Here is a 19,535-nt window from a genome sequence, read left to right as displayed (position 1 = left end):
GTTGAGAGTCCGCCTGCCGATGCAGGGGACACGGGTTCGTGCCCCGGTCCGGGAAGATCCCACATGCCGCGGTGCGGCTGGGCTCCTGAGCCATGGCCGCTGAGCCTGCGCGTCCGGAGCCTGTGCTCCGCAACGGGAGAGGCCACAACAGTGAGAGGCCCGCGTACCGCAAAAAAAAAAAAAAGTCACAACGTGGAAGTATCTGCAACATGAACACAGTATACTCCAAACAGAAAGACATTCTTTGATCAAAGTGTCCTCCAGATCTCCACGTGGACTTGCTTATTTTCCTGGATCAACCCCTTTTTCATTCTTCCTCTAGCCCAAAAATTCTTTAAAATACACCAATGTTTGAGGAAACAGAGATAAATATATAAACTTTCCACAGCCTAAGTCTGTATACTTGCAAGCATGTTGGTGAGAGGCACACTAGAGGTAGAGGCAGTGAATGTAATTAAAAAGGGTCTACTTGGTAGTTTTTAATGCATAAACATAATAAGACCCAAAGATAAATAATTCTGTGCTAATATTCACGAATTTATAGCTTAAATTTTATCACTTTTAAGTAAAAAAGGTCATGTTTGCTTTCAGACCTAAGTGTATATAAAGTAATAAAATGAAGATTCCATCCCTCTCCAAATGCCAGCCAGATACTTTTAGGCGGAGTATTAGTATAAAAGAAAAGAATTTAAGGCAATCCAGTAGCTAAGATATTTCCAACTAAAGCTTTGTCCTTCAGAGCATGCTCTATTTCCTTCTCTTCAATCTTCAGAGACACCTGCAAAGAGAAAAGCACTTTTCATGGTGGAGAACTCACAAAAGCAGTTTTTATTACACAAACTTCTACCGTATTAAACTTTTCTCACAAGAGGCAAGCAAGTTAAACACTGCTTTTGCAATAGCCCGAAAAAGAAAAAATCTCATTCATACTTACTACAGCCCTATCTTCACACACCTTAAACCCTACCTAACAAAAAAATTGTTTATCTATTTGTGGTCATTTTTAAATCTTTACTTTAGCAAAAGATAAGGTCGCCAAAGCAGGACAGTTAAAAGCAATGTCACAAAGAAGCAGTTCGTTGTACCTTTGCGAAACGCGTTTCCTTGTTTTTCTTTAATCCGAAAATGCCTCTGGCCTCCAAGAGCCCTGAAAGTGACAAACACTCTGACTGGTCCACAGCTGCCACCTGCTGTTTGCGACAGACGTTACTATAGGCTTCATATAACTGAGAGGAAACAAGGGAGAACAAATGTTGCTTAAAAGTCATATGTCTTTTTTTTTTTTTTTTTTTTTGCGGTACACGGGCCTCTCACTGCTGTGGCCTCTCCGGCCGTGGAGCACAGGCTCCGGACGCGCAGGCCCAGCGGCCACGGCTCACAGGCCCAGCTGCTCCGCGGCACGTGGGATCTTCCCGGACTGGGGCACGAACCCGTGTCCCCTGCATTGGCAGGCGGACTCTCAACACTGTGCCACCAGGGAAGCCCAAAAGTCAAATCTCTTGTAACCCTGTAATCTTTTAAAAGAATGTGAATCTGGGTTTGCAAAACAGTTATCTGAATACCCTAATTCTCTCCCTTTACAATGAAATCCTTGAAAAGGCATTTTGGAGATACTGCCAAAAACCTATACTGTAATGCAAGAAAGGGGCTTTATATATTTCATAGGGAGAGGCAGAAATAAAGGGGAGAAGATTAATGGTAAAGTCTCAACCACAACCCAAGGGAAATAAAGTCAGCTGCCTTTTACATGATACCAGTACTTATTCTTACTGTTAAAATCCATTTTTAATTCACATCAGCTGGAGCGTGATAGGCCTTTTGGAAAATATCTGCTCTGCAAAGCAGATTCTCATCTCCACCCCAGCTCCATCTGCTGAGATTCCCAACTAACCTTCCCCAGAGTGACCTCTTTGGTTTTCAGCTGCCTGGTCAAGAGCAGCAAAGAGCAGACCAAGATCTTCTGCTGAAGAGGGAAGGAATCTTGTGCTCCTTCTTGGCTCAAAGTCATTCTGTTTCCATCAACTTCCGAAATGACTTGTGATATGTGAATAACACCAACCCGCTTGGGAACCAGTGACTCAGAGGGTGATTTACCTATAAATTAAATAAATCAAGCTTAATTAGATTTTTTAAATATTGTGGGTATTGAGACAGATGATATTAAGTTTTAACAGAAGGAAATTCAAGAGCAAAGCAGAAGTTCCAATTCTGTAACTAGAAGCCAAAGGATGAGACAAAATGTGATCCTTAGAAAGATGCCAAAGTGTGACATGACTTGGAAAGTACAGTAATCCTTCTTCTGGGCAGAACGGTGAGCTATTTTATCCTGTAGAGTGCAATTTAATGTCAGAGAGACAAAATCCACCTCATGAAAGAATAAGGACCAGACAGAGAACCAATGTACTCAGCCTTACTTGGAAGGTTCCTGATATCTCAAAGGCAAAGGACAGAACCTTGAAACAAAGATGGCTGGGTCTGGTCTTTTTTTTTTTTTTTTTTTAATTCATTTATTTATTTTTGGCTACGTTGGGTCTTTGTTGCTGCGTGCAGGATTTTTCTCGTTGCGGCGAGCACGGGCTACTCTTTATTGTGGGGCGGGCGTCTCTCATTGCGGTGGCTTCTCTTGTTGCAGAGCACGGGCTCTAGGCACACGGGTTTCCAGAGTTGTGGCTCGTGGGCTCTAGGGTGCAGGCTCAGTAGTTGTGGTGCACGGGCTTAGTTGCTCCGTGGCATGTGGGATCCTTCCCGGGCCAGGGCTCAAACCTGTGTCCCCTGCATTGGCAGGCAGATGCTTAACCACTGTGCCACCAGGGAAGTCCCTGGTCATTTTTAAAGGCTCAAAAAATTACCTAATATTTCAAATCAAATGAGTGGCTAGGGGACTCCCCTGGCGGTCCAGTGGTTAAGACTTCACCTTCCAATGCAGGGGGTGCGTGTTCGATCCCTGGTTGGGGAACTAAGATCTCACATGCCTCACGGCCAAAAAACCAAAACATAAAACAGAAGCAATATTGTAACAAATTCCATAAAGACTTTAAAAATGGTCCACATCAAAAAAAGAGTGGCTAAACGTGGACAATCCTACCTAAGTCCTCTAGATAGCCTCCCCAAATGACCTTTGAGGTTGGGTTCATTTGCCCAAGCTGATCTCCAGGAGAGCAACACTTGAGAAAATGTCACTGGATATCTTAGCAGATAGCACCATCTCAGAGTCTGGAGGTTGGGAAACTGCCAACAAGCTTCGGAGGATTGTGGCCTCATTGTTTGGACGCAGGAATTGCAAGACAGAGGAGCGATTTGCTCTGTAACAACCTTTGCCTAAAGTTACTTCCTGAGACCAAGTCAGTTGTCTCACAAGAGTTTGCTTCTATTTCATGATCACAAAAGGGATGCTACCGAGGACTAATCATCATGGAGAAACTGGAGATCAGCGATCAAACAAGCAGAATCTTAAAGTTGAGAGGAATTTAGAGGTCTAGTCTCGCTCCCTACCAACAGCTGAGTCTCTTCAAAACAATCCCAAAAAGTGGTCACTGGGCTTCCCCGGTGGCGCAGTGGTTGAGAGTCCGCCTGCTGATGCAGGGGACGCGGGTTCGTGCCCCGGTCCGGGAAGATTCCACATGCCGCGGTGCGGCTGGGCTTGTGAGCCATGGCCGCTGAGCCTGCGCGTCCGGAGCCTGTGCTCCGCAACGGGAGAGGCCACAGCAGTGAGAGGCCTGCGTACCGCAAAAAAAAAAAAAAAAAAAAGTGGTCACCTATCCAGCTTGTGTCTGAGTATCTTCAACACTGGTGTGCCCACACCGTGTCAAAGAAGCCCAGTTAGTGCTATTTACTGGAGAGTGTCTTCTTAGATTTATTTCAAGTCAGTCTCCCTATAGCTTTCTAGAGCCATTAAAAGCTAACCACACCGGGGCTTCCCTGGTGGCGCAGTGGTTGAGAGTCCGCCTGCCGATGCAGGGGACACGGGTTCGTGCCCGGTCTGGGAGGATCCCGCATGCGCGGAGCACCTGGGCCCATGAGCCATGGCCGCTGGGCCTGCGCGTCCAGAGCCTGTAAAAAGCTAACCACACCTACCAGAGGTCAAAAGACAGGAATTAGATTAATAATTTATGACAGGAATCCACAACCCCTTTTAGTTGTATGTGTGTAGGCGGTGCTCACAGGGTCCACTGATAAGCCTAAATGTTATTGGTAAGGGAAAAAAGGGAATAATGTGAAAAGTTGAAGAGAAACCAGTATCTAGTCTATGCATTGGCAAATATTACCTGCTATCAGTCAAAGCACTAAGTTTGGCTAATTCTGAAATACTTTTATTAATTTTCTTTCAACAAGTTGATGAAAAAAAGAGTTTTCTGTGGAGCTATGGTGCTAGAAACAATTTTAGTAACACTCAACCAGTGCAGGAGTGAAGGAAGAAACAATCAAATCAGACTGTCCTGTTTCTAAAGATTAAGAGTGGATATTAAACACAAGATATGTAGTTCATGGACATTTTACCTCTGCCATAGCTAAGAGAACAAGGTTGAAGGAAAGGAAAATTAATTTTGTCATTTTTGTAAACGGCTGCAGTTTACCGTAGCAATACTATCTTTGTACCTCCGCCCTCCTAGACTTGTTTAAAGGCTTGTGATATCTCAAGTTGAACTCAATTCCTTCCCGTCTGACTCTCTTACTTCCCAGGCTTTGCTTTCACCTATGTTGAGACGTAAAGTGCACTCAACGTAAGTACCCAGAGAGAAGCTGATCCAACCTTACTGTCTAGTTTTCATTCCTAGAGCTTGGAAAGAAAACTGACTCTGTCCCAACCATTCATGTAACACCCTGGAGAACTCATTTCCAGTAACACATGGATTATAGCACTGGCAGGCAAGATGGAAATAAAGTGGATGAAACTGATGAAAAACACGACACCCGTACACAAATGGGTGAGTGTGGATTTAACTATGCTCATTTCAGCTCTCTCTCTCTTTCCTCAGAGAAGTTAAGCTTCAAATTATAAAGGAAGACAAAAAGGAGATAAACTACTCACATTCAGACAGTGGTTTGAGGATAGTCTGGCTTTTGACATCCGACTCTACAATTTCAATAGCCCTCCTGTAAAAAAAAAAATTTCTAAAATTAATTTAGGCTGAGCCAAACCAAACACCACACCAAACCACCAAAGCTCAAAAACAGGCACATTAACAAAAAGCAACATGTCTTATAACTTTAAAGCCCCCAGACAAAACTGGGTTATGTCTCAGCTCCAGGGGACTTAATTGCCTTGAAATAATTCATGGACCAGGGAATCTGAGAAACTTCAACACTACATGGTTTCCTATTACAGAGGCCAAGTAAGTCATCGTACACTGAGCCAATGATAACATTTTGAACAAGGAAAACCTGTCATGGATGGGAGAGAGGACACGTAGTGTGGGTGCTTGACTAAGAGAGCCAGTACCGCCCATACACACCAGACCTAAGAGGAGGGTCCTCAGTTATCTCCACACAGGATATGTGTAGGCTAGAACCACACTGGCCTACTTGACTCTTGCTCATAGTTGCAGTCTTTACCCAAGTAGTTCGCTGACTAGGGGAAACTTTCAAATCCAGGATGACACCATCTAGCAATAGGAAGAGCTTACTCTCCCACTGCTCTCTCCAAAGTACTTTGCCCACAGGAAGCCATAAGCCAGACCTGGATCTTCTGCATCACAGTAGGGGGAAGTTGGACCAGCGGGCCAACACAGCAAGTATCATTTTAATGGACCAAGTGTCCCTACTGGGAAGGAAGAAATTTCATCAGTCAGCACAGAGGCTTTCCCCAGCAGGAGGGGCCGGGGGATGGGAAGGGAGAGAGAGGTCTGGAGTACAACTGTGGGGGACCACCAACTGGAGGAAGGGGTGCTCACAAAAGCAAAGGAAGGGAAAAAAAAGTCTAAAGGCAAAGATGGTTCAGGTCCATAAATAAACCTGCTTGAGACCAGCTAATGGAAAAGTAAACTGGAGTCTTTTTTAATACAAATGTAATTAACCAATCTATAATCACCACAGGGAGTGCCAGCAACATCTCATTTGTTTCTCCCTCTGTAGGTAATGGACTGATAATGTTTTAGACATTAACACGGTGGAAATGCAGAGCTCCCCACTGAGAAACAAGTCCTCCTTTCTGAGCGTAAAAAGTGGCAGAATGGAGCCTCTTAAGCCACATTCACTTGAGTTACATGAGACAATTAACAGCATTTCTTTTTTTTAATAAAAGCAGCCAACAGCGCCATAACTCACCTGCAAACATCTAGCGCTTTGCGAACATCTCCCGAAACAGCAGAGACTTTGCGGGCACAGAACTGAATGGCAGCATTGTCCAGGACCTGATCTTTAGATGCCTTTGAACAAGACATAGAAGATGACAGTTTGAACTATAAGACTTCCCCTCTGCAATTTAGGTCCCAGACTTGATTGACCAACCTTTAGGGTCTAAGAAGCCTTTTCTGCTTAGAAGTAAATGGGGATTTCATACATTTAAGCATTTTGTAGGAATGTGGTAGAGGTCCACAAAGGGAAAAAAAAGCACTTGAAACTTAAATTAGCAAAACTAAACTAAACTAAAATCTATTTGGTCATTTCCAGTAGAGAAAGTGTTTTCATAGGTCCTATTTTATAAATTTATTTATTTATTTAGGGCTGTGTTGGGTCTTCGTTGCTGCTTGCAGGCTTTCTCTAGTTGCGGTGAGCGGGGGCTACTCTTCGTTGCGGTGGGCGGGCTTCTCACTGAGGTGGATTCTCTTGTTGTGGAGCACAGGCTCTAGGCACTCAGGCTTCAGTAGTTGCAGCACGTGGGCTCAGCAGCTGTGGCTCACGGGCTGTAGAGCGCAGGCTCAGTAGTTGTGGCGCTTGGGCTTAGTTGCTCCGCAGCATGTGGGATCTTCCCAGACCAGGGCTCGAACCCGTGTTCCCTGCATTGGCAGGCAGATTCTTAACCACTGCGCCACCAGGGAAGTCCCCATAGGTCCTATTTTAAAAGGCCATTAGAGAAGCATTTGGGTAACTCCTCTAACTCTTTTTATTCCAACACTAAGGCATCTAAAATGGAGCCAAGAGTAGAAATTCATATAAAAATGAATGGGCTATAGGAACTCCCTGTTTAGTAATGCAATCAAAGCAAAATATTTTTGAACCATCTTCACAGGTGATACAAGGAACACTCAGCTTGGTACAATGCTTGGCACTCACCTGATTAAGTCGATCCTGCAGGATAGTGGCTATCTGATTTTTGGTATAAGGTGGGAAGTTCAACAGCCGTGGCTTACATTTTTCTCTAGCTTGAAGCCTTGGCAGAATTCTGTCTGTGAGATCCAGGGTATTAGCAATACCTGAGGAGGAGATAAATGACACTAAGCATCATTGGTCAAATCATCGTAAAAGGAAAACCAAACCCTCTGAAAGCTGAATAAGGGACTTCCCTGGTGGTCCAGTGGTTAAGACTCCACGCTCCCAATGCAGGGGGCCCGGGTTTGATCCCTGGTCAGGGAACTAGATCCCACACGCTGCAACTAAGACCCAGCGCAGCCAAATAAATAAATATTGAAAAAACAAAAAAACACCCACCAAAAAACTGAATAAAATTTCCAGTTATAATCCAGCATTCCAACAGTTGCTTCGCACTTTCCCCCACCCCCCACCCTCAATACCCATTAGATAAGATGTGTATAATCATCAAAGAATGCTCTTTTTGAGTTAGATTTAGAATTGTTCAATTATAAGCAGGATCAGATACTCCCAAAATCAATTGTCTCTGAAATGCAGCATTATGTCATTTCTATCCAGAGTTAACAAAGTTGACTTGACTTAGATTAAGATTCCTATTATTTTATAGTAACTTTCTTATTTTGGTAAGAGAGCAGAAAGCTGGTGTAAGATCAAATAATAGTTGATAAGGGAATTCCCTGGTGGTCCACTGGTTAGGACTCGGCACTTTCACTGCTGGGGCCCAGGTTAAATCCCTGGTCGGGGAACTAAGATCCCGCAAGCTGCATGGCACAGCCAAAAAACAAAACAAAACAAAATATGTGATGAATAAACTGAAGAGATTAGAAAAAGGTCTTTAGAACCACCATGTAACATCAACAACAGAGCACTAACCAATCAGCACCAACCGAGAATTGCTTAGCCATGGCCATTCAAACAGTGTGTACAGTACATCCTGCCCTCTGCTGTCCAGCTGATCCATCTCGTCCAACACCAACACACTACAAAAAAAGAGAAACAATTAGTATCCATGTTCACCTTAACTCTCCAATCTGTTTGATCTGGGCTGACACTAGGTCACATTCCTACAGCTAAGACCAGTTTGAAGGGCTTCCCTGGTGGCGCAGTGGTTGAGAGTCTGCCTGCCGACGCAGGGGACACAGGTTCGTACCCCGGTCAGGTAAGATCCCACATGCCGTGGAGCGGCTGGGCCCGTGAGCCATGGCCGCTGAGCCTGCGCGTCCGGAGCCTGTGCTCCGCAACGGGAGAGGCCACAGCAGTGAGAGGCCTGCGTAACGCAAAAAAAAAAAAAAAAAAAAAGACCAGTTTGAAGATCATAATCTGTCCCACCTCCAGTCACTGTTATGATGATACCCCCCATCATCACCAGAAAGTAACATACAGGTTTTTCAAGTAATTAGTTTAAAAACATTTTCCCCCAATTTAAAATTAGAAGGCTTTTGTTTTTTCTTTTCTTCTTTCCCTTTAAGCTTATGTAACTACCCCTCAGAGAGAAAATATAGGAAATGTTCTTTTTATGAGCAAACTGATACATTCAAGAGACGAGAATGTGAGTTTGTGGGCAATGGATCCTGCAGATTTTCACAGAGCAACATGCAGCAGAGCAATGCTTACATCATGGGGCCCTTCTCCGCAGTCATATGGTTTTCCAGTTTCCTCATTATGTCCTTCCCAGCTGGCCTGGATACTTCTTCCTGACAAATCTCCTGAGCAATGGCTGGGAATACAGCCTGGGCACTCCTCAAGGACATGCAATTCAGCATGATAGTTTTAAAGCTTTTCAGTTCCTTCTAGAAAAATGGAAACATGCGAGTTATTTTGGCCTCAGATAAAGGTTTGATGGAACGTGAAGTGTCTTTGAAGAGTTAACAGCATACAAGAGAATAAGGTCCACTTTCATTTGGAAAGATTTAGACAGTGAAATTAAAAATGTCTTACTTTGGGGAAAACTGCAGTGCCCTAAGCACTTCTACTTTTTCTTAAGCCTTGATAACCAAGTGTCATTTTGGCAAGAGCATCATAATTCAGACTCTCAATGTACCTTGAGGTCCTGCAGAATTCGGCTTAAGCAGGCAGTTTTTCCAGTTCCAGGAGCACCAGAAAGATAAAGACTTCCAGCTTTCTTCCCACAGATGTGCTCCCTCAGGAAATTCCTGATGACATCCATCTCCTTTTCCCTGGCAGGCAGCTGATCTGGGACAGCTGTAGTCAGGACCTGCTTTGCTTGCTGGTAGCAAGTGCCTGTGCCAGACATGAAAGAACAATTAGACACAACAGAGGTGACTGAGAAGACCCACCAGGTTTCACTTGGAATCACCAGCCATGTTTATGAGGCTGCACTAACAGTTGCCATGTAAGAACCAACCTTCTTGCTTGAGAAGTCTCAGACATGCAGATTCTTTCTCCAGTGGACATCTCTGCTCAGAATTTGTTGCGATGTCTTGACCTTTTGGAACTGAGGAACATATTTTGTTTTGGTGAAGTCTGGCTTGTTCTCTTTTGCTAGGAGACTCCGTTGTCAGCTGATTGTCAAATACCAATCTGCGCCCCTTAGATGTACGTGAGCGAGGGGGACCATTTTCTTTCTTGCTTTGCTTTGGTGGAGAACAGGGAGGTAAACGGGGAGTGTTACACAGGTTGTCGTCACCTGAAACATTAAAATCAAAATGTGGTCATTCATAGCAGTGGACAGTAAAAGGACTTGGAAAGATCTCTGCATCCCCCCCAAAAAGGGGGATGAATTTCTATCATGGTCAGAACCACCAAAATAAAATGCCTCTCATCCAGAAGCAAATAGTGGCCACCAGATGGCACCACTGAGTCTTACTATCTGGTAGCGGTTTTAATGGGATGAAATTCTAGGATTGCTCTAAAACAGGGTTTCCCAACCTTGGCACCATTGATATCTTGGACCAAGTAATTTTTCATTGTGGGGGACTGTCCTGTGCACTGTAGAATATTGAGCAGCATTCCCAGCCTTTATTCACTATATCAGTATCACCCCCTCAGTTATGACAACTAAAAATGTCTCCAGATCCTACCAAATCACCCCTCATTAAAAACAGATGATCTAAAACAAGAAAGGAAAAAACAAACAAAAAATAATTTTAAAAAAAAAGGAAAGAAAAATAAAGGATTACCAACCACTGCTCTAAAATAAGAATTGTCACCTGTTTTTCTTAATTTCACAACTAACGAGGCAAGTTTCAAAATACTATATAACTAACTGCAAGGTTGTTTAAAACACTGACAGAACCAAGTTCAGTATTAAGGAACTGAAGATCAGACCTATTAAGTAGTTCAGAAAGTGATCTCAATAAGTAGCTTAACTCTGAAGTTCAGTAAGCACTTAGCAACCACTCTGAAAATAACCAAAGGGAACAGAGTGGTCTTAACTGAACTCAGAAAGCTGTTTCAAAGGCATCTTATTATTGAGAAAGAGAGGTCGAGAGCTACCAGTCAAAAAGTTGTACTCAAATAATGGACAGCTTACCCAGACGTTTTCTGGGGCTAAGAGGCAGAATTTTTGCACAAGGAGAACGGGGTATGGCCTGGACATTTGTCAGTTCTAGTTTGGTGTCACTGGAGTTTTTAGCTTTGTCCAATGTCCGAGGCTGTTTCTTTTTTGGAAAACTGATTGTAGCCTGTGACTGGGAGCGGGTTTGAGGCATGACGGCAACACAGCTGCGTACAAAAAAGAGAGCAGGACAGCCAGTCAACATGTAAAAGTGAAGAAAAAACAACTAACATGTAACTTATACCGAGGATCGAAATTCATTTCATAAGTAGATTATGTTGTAACAATATTTTAGCATTTAATTTTGCTTCATATCCGAATCTATGCAACAATAGCGAACACCACCTACTACGAGTAAAAGGCTGTCATGAACATTTTAGGTATTAACTCCTTTAAGTTTTACAACCACCTTAGAGGTAGGTACTATTATCCTTATCTTAATGATAAAAAAACAGAGGCAGAGAGGCCCAACGTCACAGCAAAGCAGGATATAAGACCAGGCATTCTGGCTCCAGAGCCCAAATTTTTAACCACTCGAGACGTACAATAACAAGTTGATCTTAATTGGCGTCCATAGTACTTCTACCCCCCTGGCTCCAGGCACGGGGTACATCGTTAACACCAGCTTAGCCCAGCAGCCTCCCACATTTACAGGCTTCCTCAAGCCCTCACTCCGCACTCAATCCCCGCTCTACCCAACTCTCGGCCTCACATAGCCCCAGATGTTCGGGGAACGTCTCCCTCCTGCCGCACTCAACACAACTGCCAGAGCACTCCGAGGGCGCACGTCTCCCTTCCCTACCCTGACCTTCTCACCCTCCCGCGATCTGAGCTCTCCTCCTCTTACGGAACCCGCGGTCCTCGCCCTAGCCCCTCACCCAACTCCGCCGCCCCCCAGGACTCGGGCCTCCTCTCCTTTCCACCTTACAGTGCTGCGTCACCTCAGTGCCGGCGCCTTCTCACGTCTCCCACAGAAAACTAAAGGGACTGTCCACGACAGGATCCTGGACAAACACCACACCGTCAGCCGGAAAGCCCAGACGCGCTCGCGCCAAATCTGCACAGCCGCAGCTTTCCCGCCTCCCGCCAAAGCCCGGCCACGTTTCTGATTGGGTGTCGCCAGAGCGCCGCACGCCTTGGCCCCAGCCCCCTCCTTCACAACCAATCAAGCGGGAAGGCGCACAACCAATAAGAGAGCCTCAGGTCTCAGCGCCACCATGAGGCCACGCCCACCGACCCGTAGGGGCAGTCTACATCCGGGGCCTCGGCGGAAAGATGCGCGCTTGCGCCGGGGCCGACTGAGTGAGGCCCGGCGGGAGCTGTAGTCTTTGCCGCTCGCGACTGTATTCCCACGCCCTTCCTTCAATACCTTCTCACTGCGGCACATACCCATTTTTTCCATACCCTAATGGGCTATATTTTCAGAGAGCTACTACATAATACCTGCCATTATTTGGGCGGTTCTGGGTGCGAGGTATGACGCTAGGCGCTTTACATATCTAATGCCCAACACTGCAAGACACAAAGCAAATGTGCCGAGGGTTAGAGGTCACAGAATTTTGGTGGCCTCGAAGGGCCTAGGTCCATTTCCTGACACCAAAAGCAATGTTTCTTTGTAAAGTTATACATACATACATAAGTACACTGCACTTCATCACAGTATCTCCCTGATTTGTGTTTCAAGGGTGAGAAAAAGGGCCAGGCCTTTGCTTTTATTTTGGTTAAAGATAAGAATACGATATTCTGTGCACCTTCCTATCATTAATCCCATTAATCCACACAATGTGGGGAGTGGAGAGAATTATGGCCCCTTAATTTTAAAATATATTTTTATGGCTAAATACAAGGTTTCAGGGCCAGAGAAGACCACTACAGATGGAGTGGCAATCTGAACTTTTAATGAAAAATATAAATTAAAGCAGTAATTTACAGGCCAGCTTCCAATGCTAACAACCCAGGTTCCACTAAAAACCCAAATCCAATTCTAGGTGATGGTAAGCATGTATCTGTCATCCTTCAATATCAAATGAAATAGAGCAAGCCGAGAAATAGGGAAACAATAATACAATCAACTTAATTGTAGTTCATTCATATAGGAGATAAAAACCAATATTGAGTGCTTGTGTGTGCCAGGGGCTGAGCTCTGGTATTTTACCTATATCACCTTATTAATTCTCACAGGCACCCCCATGAAGTTGGAATTATTTCCATTTCACAAATGAGAAGACTGAAATAGAGAGGTTGAGTAAATCTGCCCAAGGTCACACAACTAGTAAGTGGAAGAACTGGAATTCAAACTCAGGAAGTCTAACAGGAGATCAAACTCCTGACCACTTAAACATACCGAGGGGGAATAGACAGATGCAGGTTTTAGAGGGAGAGATGGCGAAGGAGCACATCTGGGGAAGGCTTTCTAGGAGCTGAAAACTACAAGAGTGAAGAGCGTAGGCTGCCACGAATGGAGAAGGCATTACCACAGAATGGAGACTTTTTTACCAGCTGGTATTTCTGATCTCTTAACAGGGGAACAGAACCTAGAAAGAAGCAACTTTCACTGTTCATATTTATTTCTATAACCTGGACACCTAAAACTTGTCCTTCATAACCAGAAATGGTAGTAACAAGTGCCCAGCCAGCTTTTAAGGGATGGTGGTGAACAACTACCTCAGTTACAGTGGGACAGAGGGGGCAGAGGAAGCCATGAGTACTTAACGCGCATATTGGAGCCTATGAAAGCATTCACCAGGAAATATAGCACCGGTCCAAGAAAAGCCTACAAGAATAAGTGACTATTGTGGAAGCAGGCAGAGAATCACAGAACGTCCAGATTGAAAGTTCTCTAAAAGGTTACCTAGTTGAAGTTTTCTCTTTTCACTACTCCAGTAACATGATGAGCATACCATCATACTGTTTCTTGCTTCTGTGCCTTGTCCTTGCCGTTTCCTATGTCTGGAATGCCAGTCACCATCCTCCTGCCCTGGCTAATTACCATAAAGCCTTTAATGCCCCGCATAGGTTTCCCTTGGTGGCTGTCCTGAAGTCTTCTGCTAGACTCTGAGCTCCTTGGAGGCAAAGACCATGTCCTATTCGTCTTCGTATTGTCGGTGCCTGGCACAGAGTGAAATACGCAATCAACGCTTGCTCAATGAGTGGAAAGGACATTCCTGCCAAGTGGATATCCATCTTTTGCTTGAACATTTTTTTGTGGTCAGACAGTATACAGTCCTTTAAATCTCACACCCCTAAACCTAGGAGTGGAGAATCAATTCAATTATGTGTAAAAACAATCCAGACTGGGCTCCAGTGATGTCAAAGATGAAGCATTTCCCCACAGTTATCCTCTGGGGTGGTTAGGATCCTGAGGTTGACATTTTAGTTCTCTTACCTCTGTCTGCAGAGTAATAGGAAGTCAGAGACAGGTAGCTTCCTTGCAGTAAGTTGCAGTTAGTGGCTGGGCTGGGCCGGGCCAGAAAATACTTAAAGAGGCACAGTCACCATAAGCGGCTATGTCTTGGTAATAATTAAAGTGGGCAAACTAGTGTCCTTATCACTTGCTAATCCATACACGGTGTCATGGGGGAAGGGACCAAACGACACAGGAAGAACCTGTCCGGCATCCTTACGTGTGTCTGTGTGCGTGCGCGTGTGCACTGGCGGGCACGTGCACACGTACACAGACTAGCAATACCATCCCAATAGGACGGAGAAAGCTTATAGGGTTAGGAAGTTGAGAGTCATCTAGGCAAACTCTATTTGAGGGCTATTCAAAGTCACAGGAGGAACAATTAAATCAATAAATAGGTAGTTTATTAATCATATTAATAACAATGATGGGTCAAAGAATCAGGAATTCAGCCAACCTGGCAAATATGGATGAAAATGAAAGGAGGCCCTTTTTTCCCCTCGCTCCCGCACCCTCATAGGTTTTTATATCAAACTGTGTGAGAGTGGCTCATACACACACCTATTATGAACCAGTACGGGAAATAATTTCAAGACCTTTGCTAGTGATGAAAGTGTAGATTAAGCTCATTAAATCTTAGTGGTGATTACGTCAGCTGACCACAGTAAGCAGAGAATGTCTGGTTCAATTCTGACACCTATAGTCAAAGTTCAAGAAAGCCAGCTAAGATTTCAACTTAAGCAGTGAAGAAAAAAAGGCAACACCCACATAAAAACAGACACAGTCTGCGTGTTCTGCCCTCACCTTTTCTTCACACTTCAGTGTGAGAATCTACGACACAGACAGGTGGAAAGAAGCATTAGGGATATAAGGAAAGGACACAAGGCCAGGGGGTCTCCTGAGTTCCCTGGAATCATGGGCAAAGGGGAGTTAGGTGGCAAATATAAATAATGACCAACTCTATCAGAATCACCCAGTCAGCCTGGCTAACTGGAACTGTGACTTTCAAAACACAGCGGGAGGGGAGGAGAGAAAACTCCGAGGAAACTGCAGGTGCTTCTGCCCAAGTTAGTATTTCTACTTCCTCAGAGGATCTGGAGTCAAACCAGTACCCTAACCGGAGGCAACAGATTTTCTCTCTTCTATGCCACCACTTGTGGTGGTATTCCAGACAAGACTACACAGTTTTCAGGTTTTTTGCTTTTGTTTTTAAGCAAGGTTTAATTAAACTGCACGGCATCCAGAAGAAAGAAATGTACCAAAGAATCCAACCTGAGACCGGATTATACACTGTAGAAGGGGGTAAAGAAATCAATGCTAATTGGGAGAGGGAGCCCTGTAATCAGAAACAACTCCAAAATAAATCATACAATAAATTATTTTTTAGAAGAAAAGAAACCAATCCACATGCAGACAAAGATGGACGCACACATACATACATACACTCTTCATGCACGTCACTCTAGTCTTTTATTCAGTGTTGACGATGGCTCCCATGCTGGTCGCCGTGGAAAAGGACAAGGGTTAGACGTGAGAAGAGAAGGCTCGGCCCCTCTGCCACCAGTGGAATGAGATTTAAGACCATTAGAGAGGGAACCCACTAAGTTGTCAGACAAGAGGAGAAAGAAGGAAACAGCAGTTATCAAGGAAGATTTTAATTGCTTCAAAGAGGGAGAGAGGAAGAAAGCACAGAAATCTAACACAAGTAAAGGCACAATGAATGTGGAGTTGAATGGAACCAAACCCTTCCTTTGGTTAAAATTATCCTTTTTTTTTCTGTATGTGTTTTGAAGGTGGTTGTAGTTTTGCTTCACTTTGCTTTTAAGAGACGAGTCTCGAAGGCAGAGCTGTAATGCCTCCCATTCCCTAAAGTAGGGTGGCTCACAGAAAGCCACCTTGACCACGTACAGCCAGGGACTGAGATTCAACAGGGAAAGAAAGACTACAACTGGAATGTGAGGAATCTGATTTGCAGTTGATTGTAGGTTGGGTTTCCAGAAGAACAGACAGCTCAGTGTAGTGCCATCAAAGGGCCTCAGATGCCCTCTACTCCACCCCCAGAGCTTTGCAGAAGGGAAGGACCCTGGAGTCACACTTCACCCCCACTCCCATAAGCACTCAGCCTACAGATTATTTCAAGTGATCAGGAGAATTAAAACACACCCCAACCCTGAGTTGCTCTGTAGCAAGTCTATTTACAATTTTATCTCACCTCTCCCTGGAGGTAAATTTAGGTTTCAAGAGGGGAAGCTGTGGGGTGAGGGGATGCCCCCAGGGCAATGGTCAGTGGCTAGTCTCCTTGCCTTTGCCAGTTCAGAGGGCTGGGATGAATTTTTGGAGACAGCAGCCTCATGTCTGCTGGGTGGGATAGCCCCTAAGCGCTCTCACTCTGCGGGCCCAGCTGGGAAAGCGCTGGGCCTCTGCAGCTGGAGGAAACCCCCACGATAGAGCAAACCACACCTGGAGCACCACAGTGCTGCGATCCAGGTCTGGGGACCAGAGGAGGCGGGGAGAGGGGCATCTAGCTCATTTAAAAACCTGCAGACCACTGGCCTGCTTCCCAGAAAGGGCGGTAAGAAACAACTATGAAGTTTTTCCCACCCGAGAAAAACATCATAAAACCAAACCCACACGAGGGCTTTTAACACAGCTTCTTGCTGCCTAGCTGGGCAATGTCTCTTCCTTCTGGGAAGGGATAAGGGGGTTAATGGGACTGGGCGACAGCCTCAACGTGAGACCACCCAGTCTTCCACTGAAGAGATGACATTCCCACAAGCAGATAAAAAGAGCAGTTTAAAAGGTGAGAAGTTTTAGTGCTCTTGTAGCCAGCCCACCTCAAACCTATATTACAAGCTTTTTACAGCATACAAAATAGATCAGTAACTATGAGGCTCACATTCCCATTCATCAATAGTAAATATACATGATAATAAATCTGTTATTAACACAGGGACCAAATCGGGTATAAGGCAAAGACATTTAAATAGGTACTGTGTCATCAACATGCTCTGAAGAAGAAAATCCATCTGACTAGATCTAGTCCCAGGCCTTTTTCCATGAGGCCAAGAAAATGAAAATACAGTCAATACCCACGTGACACAGTCCAAATGCTGGGGAATATGAGGGGCAGCAGGTCATACGGGAGGAAGATAGTAGCCCCAGTGAAAAGCTGGGGTTTGGCTTTTACATGTGATGCTCATTTCGATGCTCTATGTTTGAGGAGTGAGGGGAAAAGAGATACGCTTTGATAACATTGTACAAAAGGCATCAACTCCCATTTCAAAAATAAATGGGAAGACTTCACAGTCCAAGTTCAGTAACTGGGGTCAGCATCTACCCTGGAACTCTGCTGCAGTATCAAGTCTTGTACTTTCTCCTTTTCCCTCCACTAGCATCCTCTCTCTAAGCTCCACTGGCTTCAGGATGCTGGGGGGATACTGCTGGGAGGTAACTGCTAACAGATTTGAAAATAAGAATGATAAATAAAGAATGATTAGAAAAAGCGTGGTCACAGACCTAATCATGGTTTGCCCCAACAGTCAATATGGTCCAGGGGATGGCAAAGGATCGCAGACCCCAGATAAATAACTCAAGTTGAGAGCTCTCTCATCTAGCACTGGGAGGACTTGGGTTTCACTGGGAACCATGTACAGATCCTTCGTCTGTGATCCAACAGATAGGAAAGGTCCCTAGGGCAGTTTAAGCCTGTGATGTAACTGATGAAAGCTCCTTTGCTCTCACTTCAAGCTTTGAGCAGCCTCTGCACTTGACAAGAGCTTTAGCAAACCAAACCAGCTGGATGTGGAGCCCAGGAGCTCCATCATGCTGTTGGAGAAGGCGAAGTCCCTGTACCACGATCCAAGCTCAGTTCCTACCTAGACTGGGAACCTCCATTTTCTCTGTGCTCTTTAACTAGGACCTGGAAGACGAAACAACATATTGCTGGCTGCCAGGGAAGATCAACTGGACTGAGGCACACCGCACCAAAGTCCTTGTGCTTTTGGCAGAGGAATCTTTGACTACCCCCATAAGCTTCCTCACCCTTCTCTACTCTGCTGTGCTAACCCCTGCAGTCTTGGGGTTGAGTGGTGCAGAAGGGAACAGGAAGAGCCTGCTCACTCAGACGGGCTATGAACTTCACAACGAGTGGGCCTCAGTTAAAGCCATTCACAGCCCGCAGAGCTGGTCCCTTCCACAAGGTGCTTCACCCTTCCCTTCTTCGTCATCCTGGAGCACCCATCAAGGGCTGAAGTTTCTGAACAGGGATGAAAGGGCCAGTGGCCTTCAGGGCCAAGCAGAGAAGACTGAGGCAGCCTCAAGGTCAAGGTTAAGGCCAAGGCCAAGGTCCTATCTTCCTATCTCTCACTAGAGGTTTTGGGGGTTTCTGAATCCATAATGAATGAATGAAAGGGACTTTTCTCTTGAGGGGATAGGTGGTGAGAGGAGGAAAAACATCCCTCAGCCTCAGCACCTGAAGAAATGGAGCAGGGAGCCCCAGAGGGCTCACATGGCTCCTGGTCCCTGTGACGCAGAGGAACTGACTAGCTCTAAAAGGACCCCCAGTTTACTTCACCCTCTCTTTTTATTAGATGTTTAGTTCAATTGATTAGTATTTAGTGTTTATATCCAACCTATTTCTGGGTATAAGCGTGGGGTGGGGTGAGGGCAAAGCCAAAATACCCCTAAAAATAAAGCAGACCCACTTCCTTGCCCATGCTCTAAACTTGACCTTTAAAACAGATCACTTCTCTGCAAACTCCTTTCCCATTTCACTAAAAATGCCCACCCCCAGAAGTCCTGGCCATGCCAGCCTCCTAAAATGATGAAATATAATATACCCACCAAGCTCCCCCCACAATGGGTAGGAGAAGGTAGGAGTACCATTCTCCACCCCGCCCCGACAATGAGTTCATTCATCACAACAAGGCACCTTTCCCCAGAGGGAAGCAGGAGACATGGAATCTTTTTCCTCATCTGGCCAGCAGGGCTTGCAAGAGGAGGGATGGATGCAGGGTTTGAGACCCTACTGTCAATATAAAGAGTCCGGTCACCAAGTCCAGAGACGAGATGCATAGATGGAGGTGAGCTGGGTGGACGCTTGGAGTCTCGAGGTTGGTTGCACTGGAGAAACACGTTAGGAGCTGTCATGCAGGTTTCAGGGAGAATGGAAGGGACCATCTGAGAAGAGGAGAGGGTCCATCCTTTTCCTGAGGAACAGGACCAAGCCAGGCTTCACCTGAGAATGGGTGGCAAAGGTGGGGCTCCACGGGCAGCTGAAAAAAATAAATAAAAACCACATACGCAAGGTCACCCACCACACCCTGAATAACTCAAACATTCCTAAAATGAGAGACAGACAGGCTCTTC

The 19,535-nt window shown here is 45.2% G+C and overlaps 2 protein-coding genes across 19 annotated transcripts in view; both read right to left on the bottom strand.

The window, feature by feature from the left end:
* Positions 1–464: 464 nt before the first annotated feature.
* Positions 465–19,346, bottom strand: CDC6 (cell division cycle 6). Of its 6 annotated transcripts, none has more exons than XM_022557776.3 (12): positions 19,099–19,346; positions 10,742–10,932; positions 9,614–9,895; positions 9,290–9,489; positions 8,863–9,038; positions 8,122–8,228; positions 7,213–7,352; positions 6,265–6,365; positions 5,030–5,094; positions 1,892–2,094; positions 1,086–1,226; positions 465–778 (listed from the first exon to the last, which is right to left on the bottom strand). In XM_022557776.3, exons 1-12 carry the CDS (start codon positions 19,344–19,346, stop codon positions 689–691), a joined length of 1,944 nt encoding a protein of 647 aa, XP_022413484.1. In that variant the 3' UTR covers positions 465–688. The 6 variants fall into 6 exon arrangements, with proteins under 6 accessions (XP_022413484.1, XP_089757338.1, XP_089757339.1 ...); XM_089901212.1 differs by having other exon boundaries at positions 19,011–19,122; XM_089901213.1 differs by having other exon boundaries at positions 9,614–9,842; positions 19,011–19,122.
* WIPF2 (WAS/WASL interacting protein family member 2) overlaps positions 14,551–19,535 on the bottom strand; it is a 43,045-nt gene continuing 38,060 nt past the window's right edge. For all 13 annotated transcript variants that reach the window (XM_022557779.2, XM_089901221.1, XM_089901223.1 and 10 more), the window contains one exon: positions 14,551–19,441. In XM_022557779.2, coding sequence (XP_022413487.1) covers positions 19,401–19,441 — 41 coding nt within the window. In that variant the 3' untranslated portion in view covers positions 14,551–19,400. The remainder of the gene's footprint in view (positions 19,442–19,535) is intronic.

The sequence above is a fragment of the Delphinapterus leucas genome, chromosome 19, assembly GCF_059928025.1.
Source record: "Delphinapterus leucas isolate spDelLeu-1000000601 "Yukka" chromosome 19, BTC_Dleu_Yukka2, whole genome shotgun sequence".
Taxonomy (NCBI): domain Eukaryota; kingdom Metazoa; phylum Chordata; class Mammalia; order Artiodactyla; family Monodontidae; genus Delphinapterus; species Delphinapterus leucas.
This window is presented reverse-complemented; position numbering and strand designations above follow the sequence as displayed.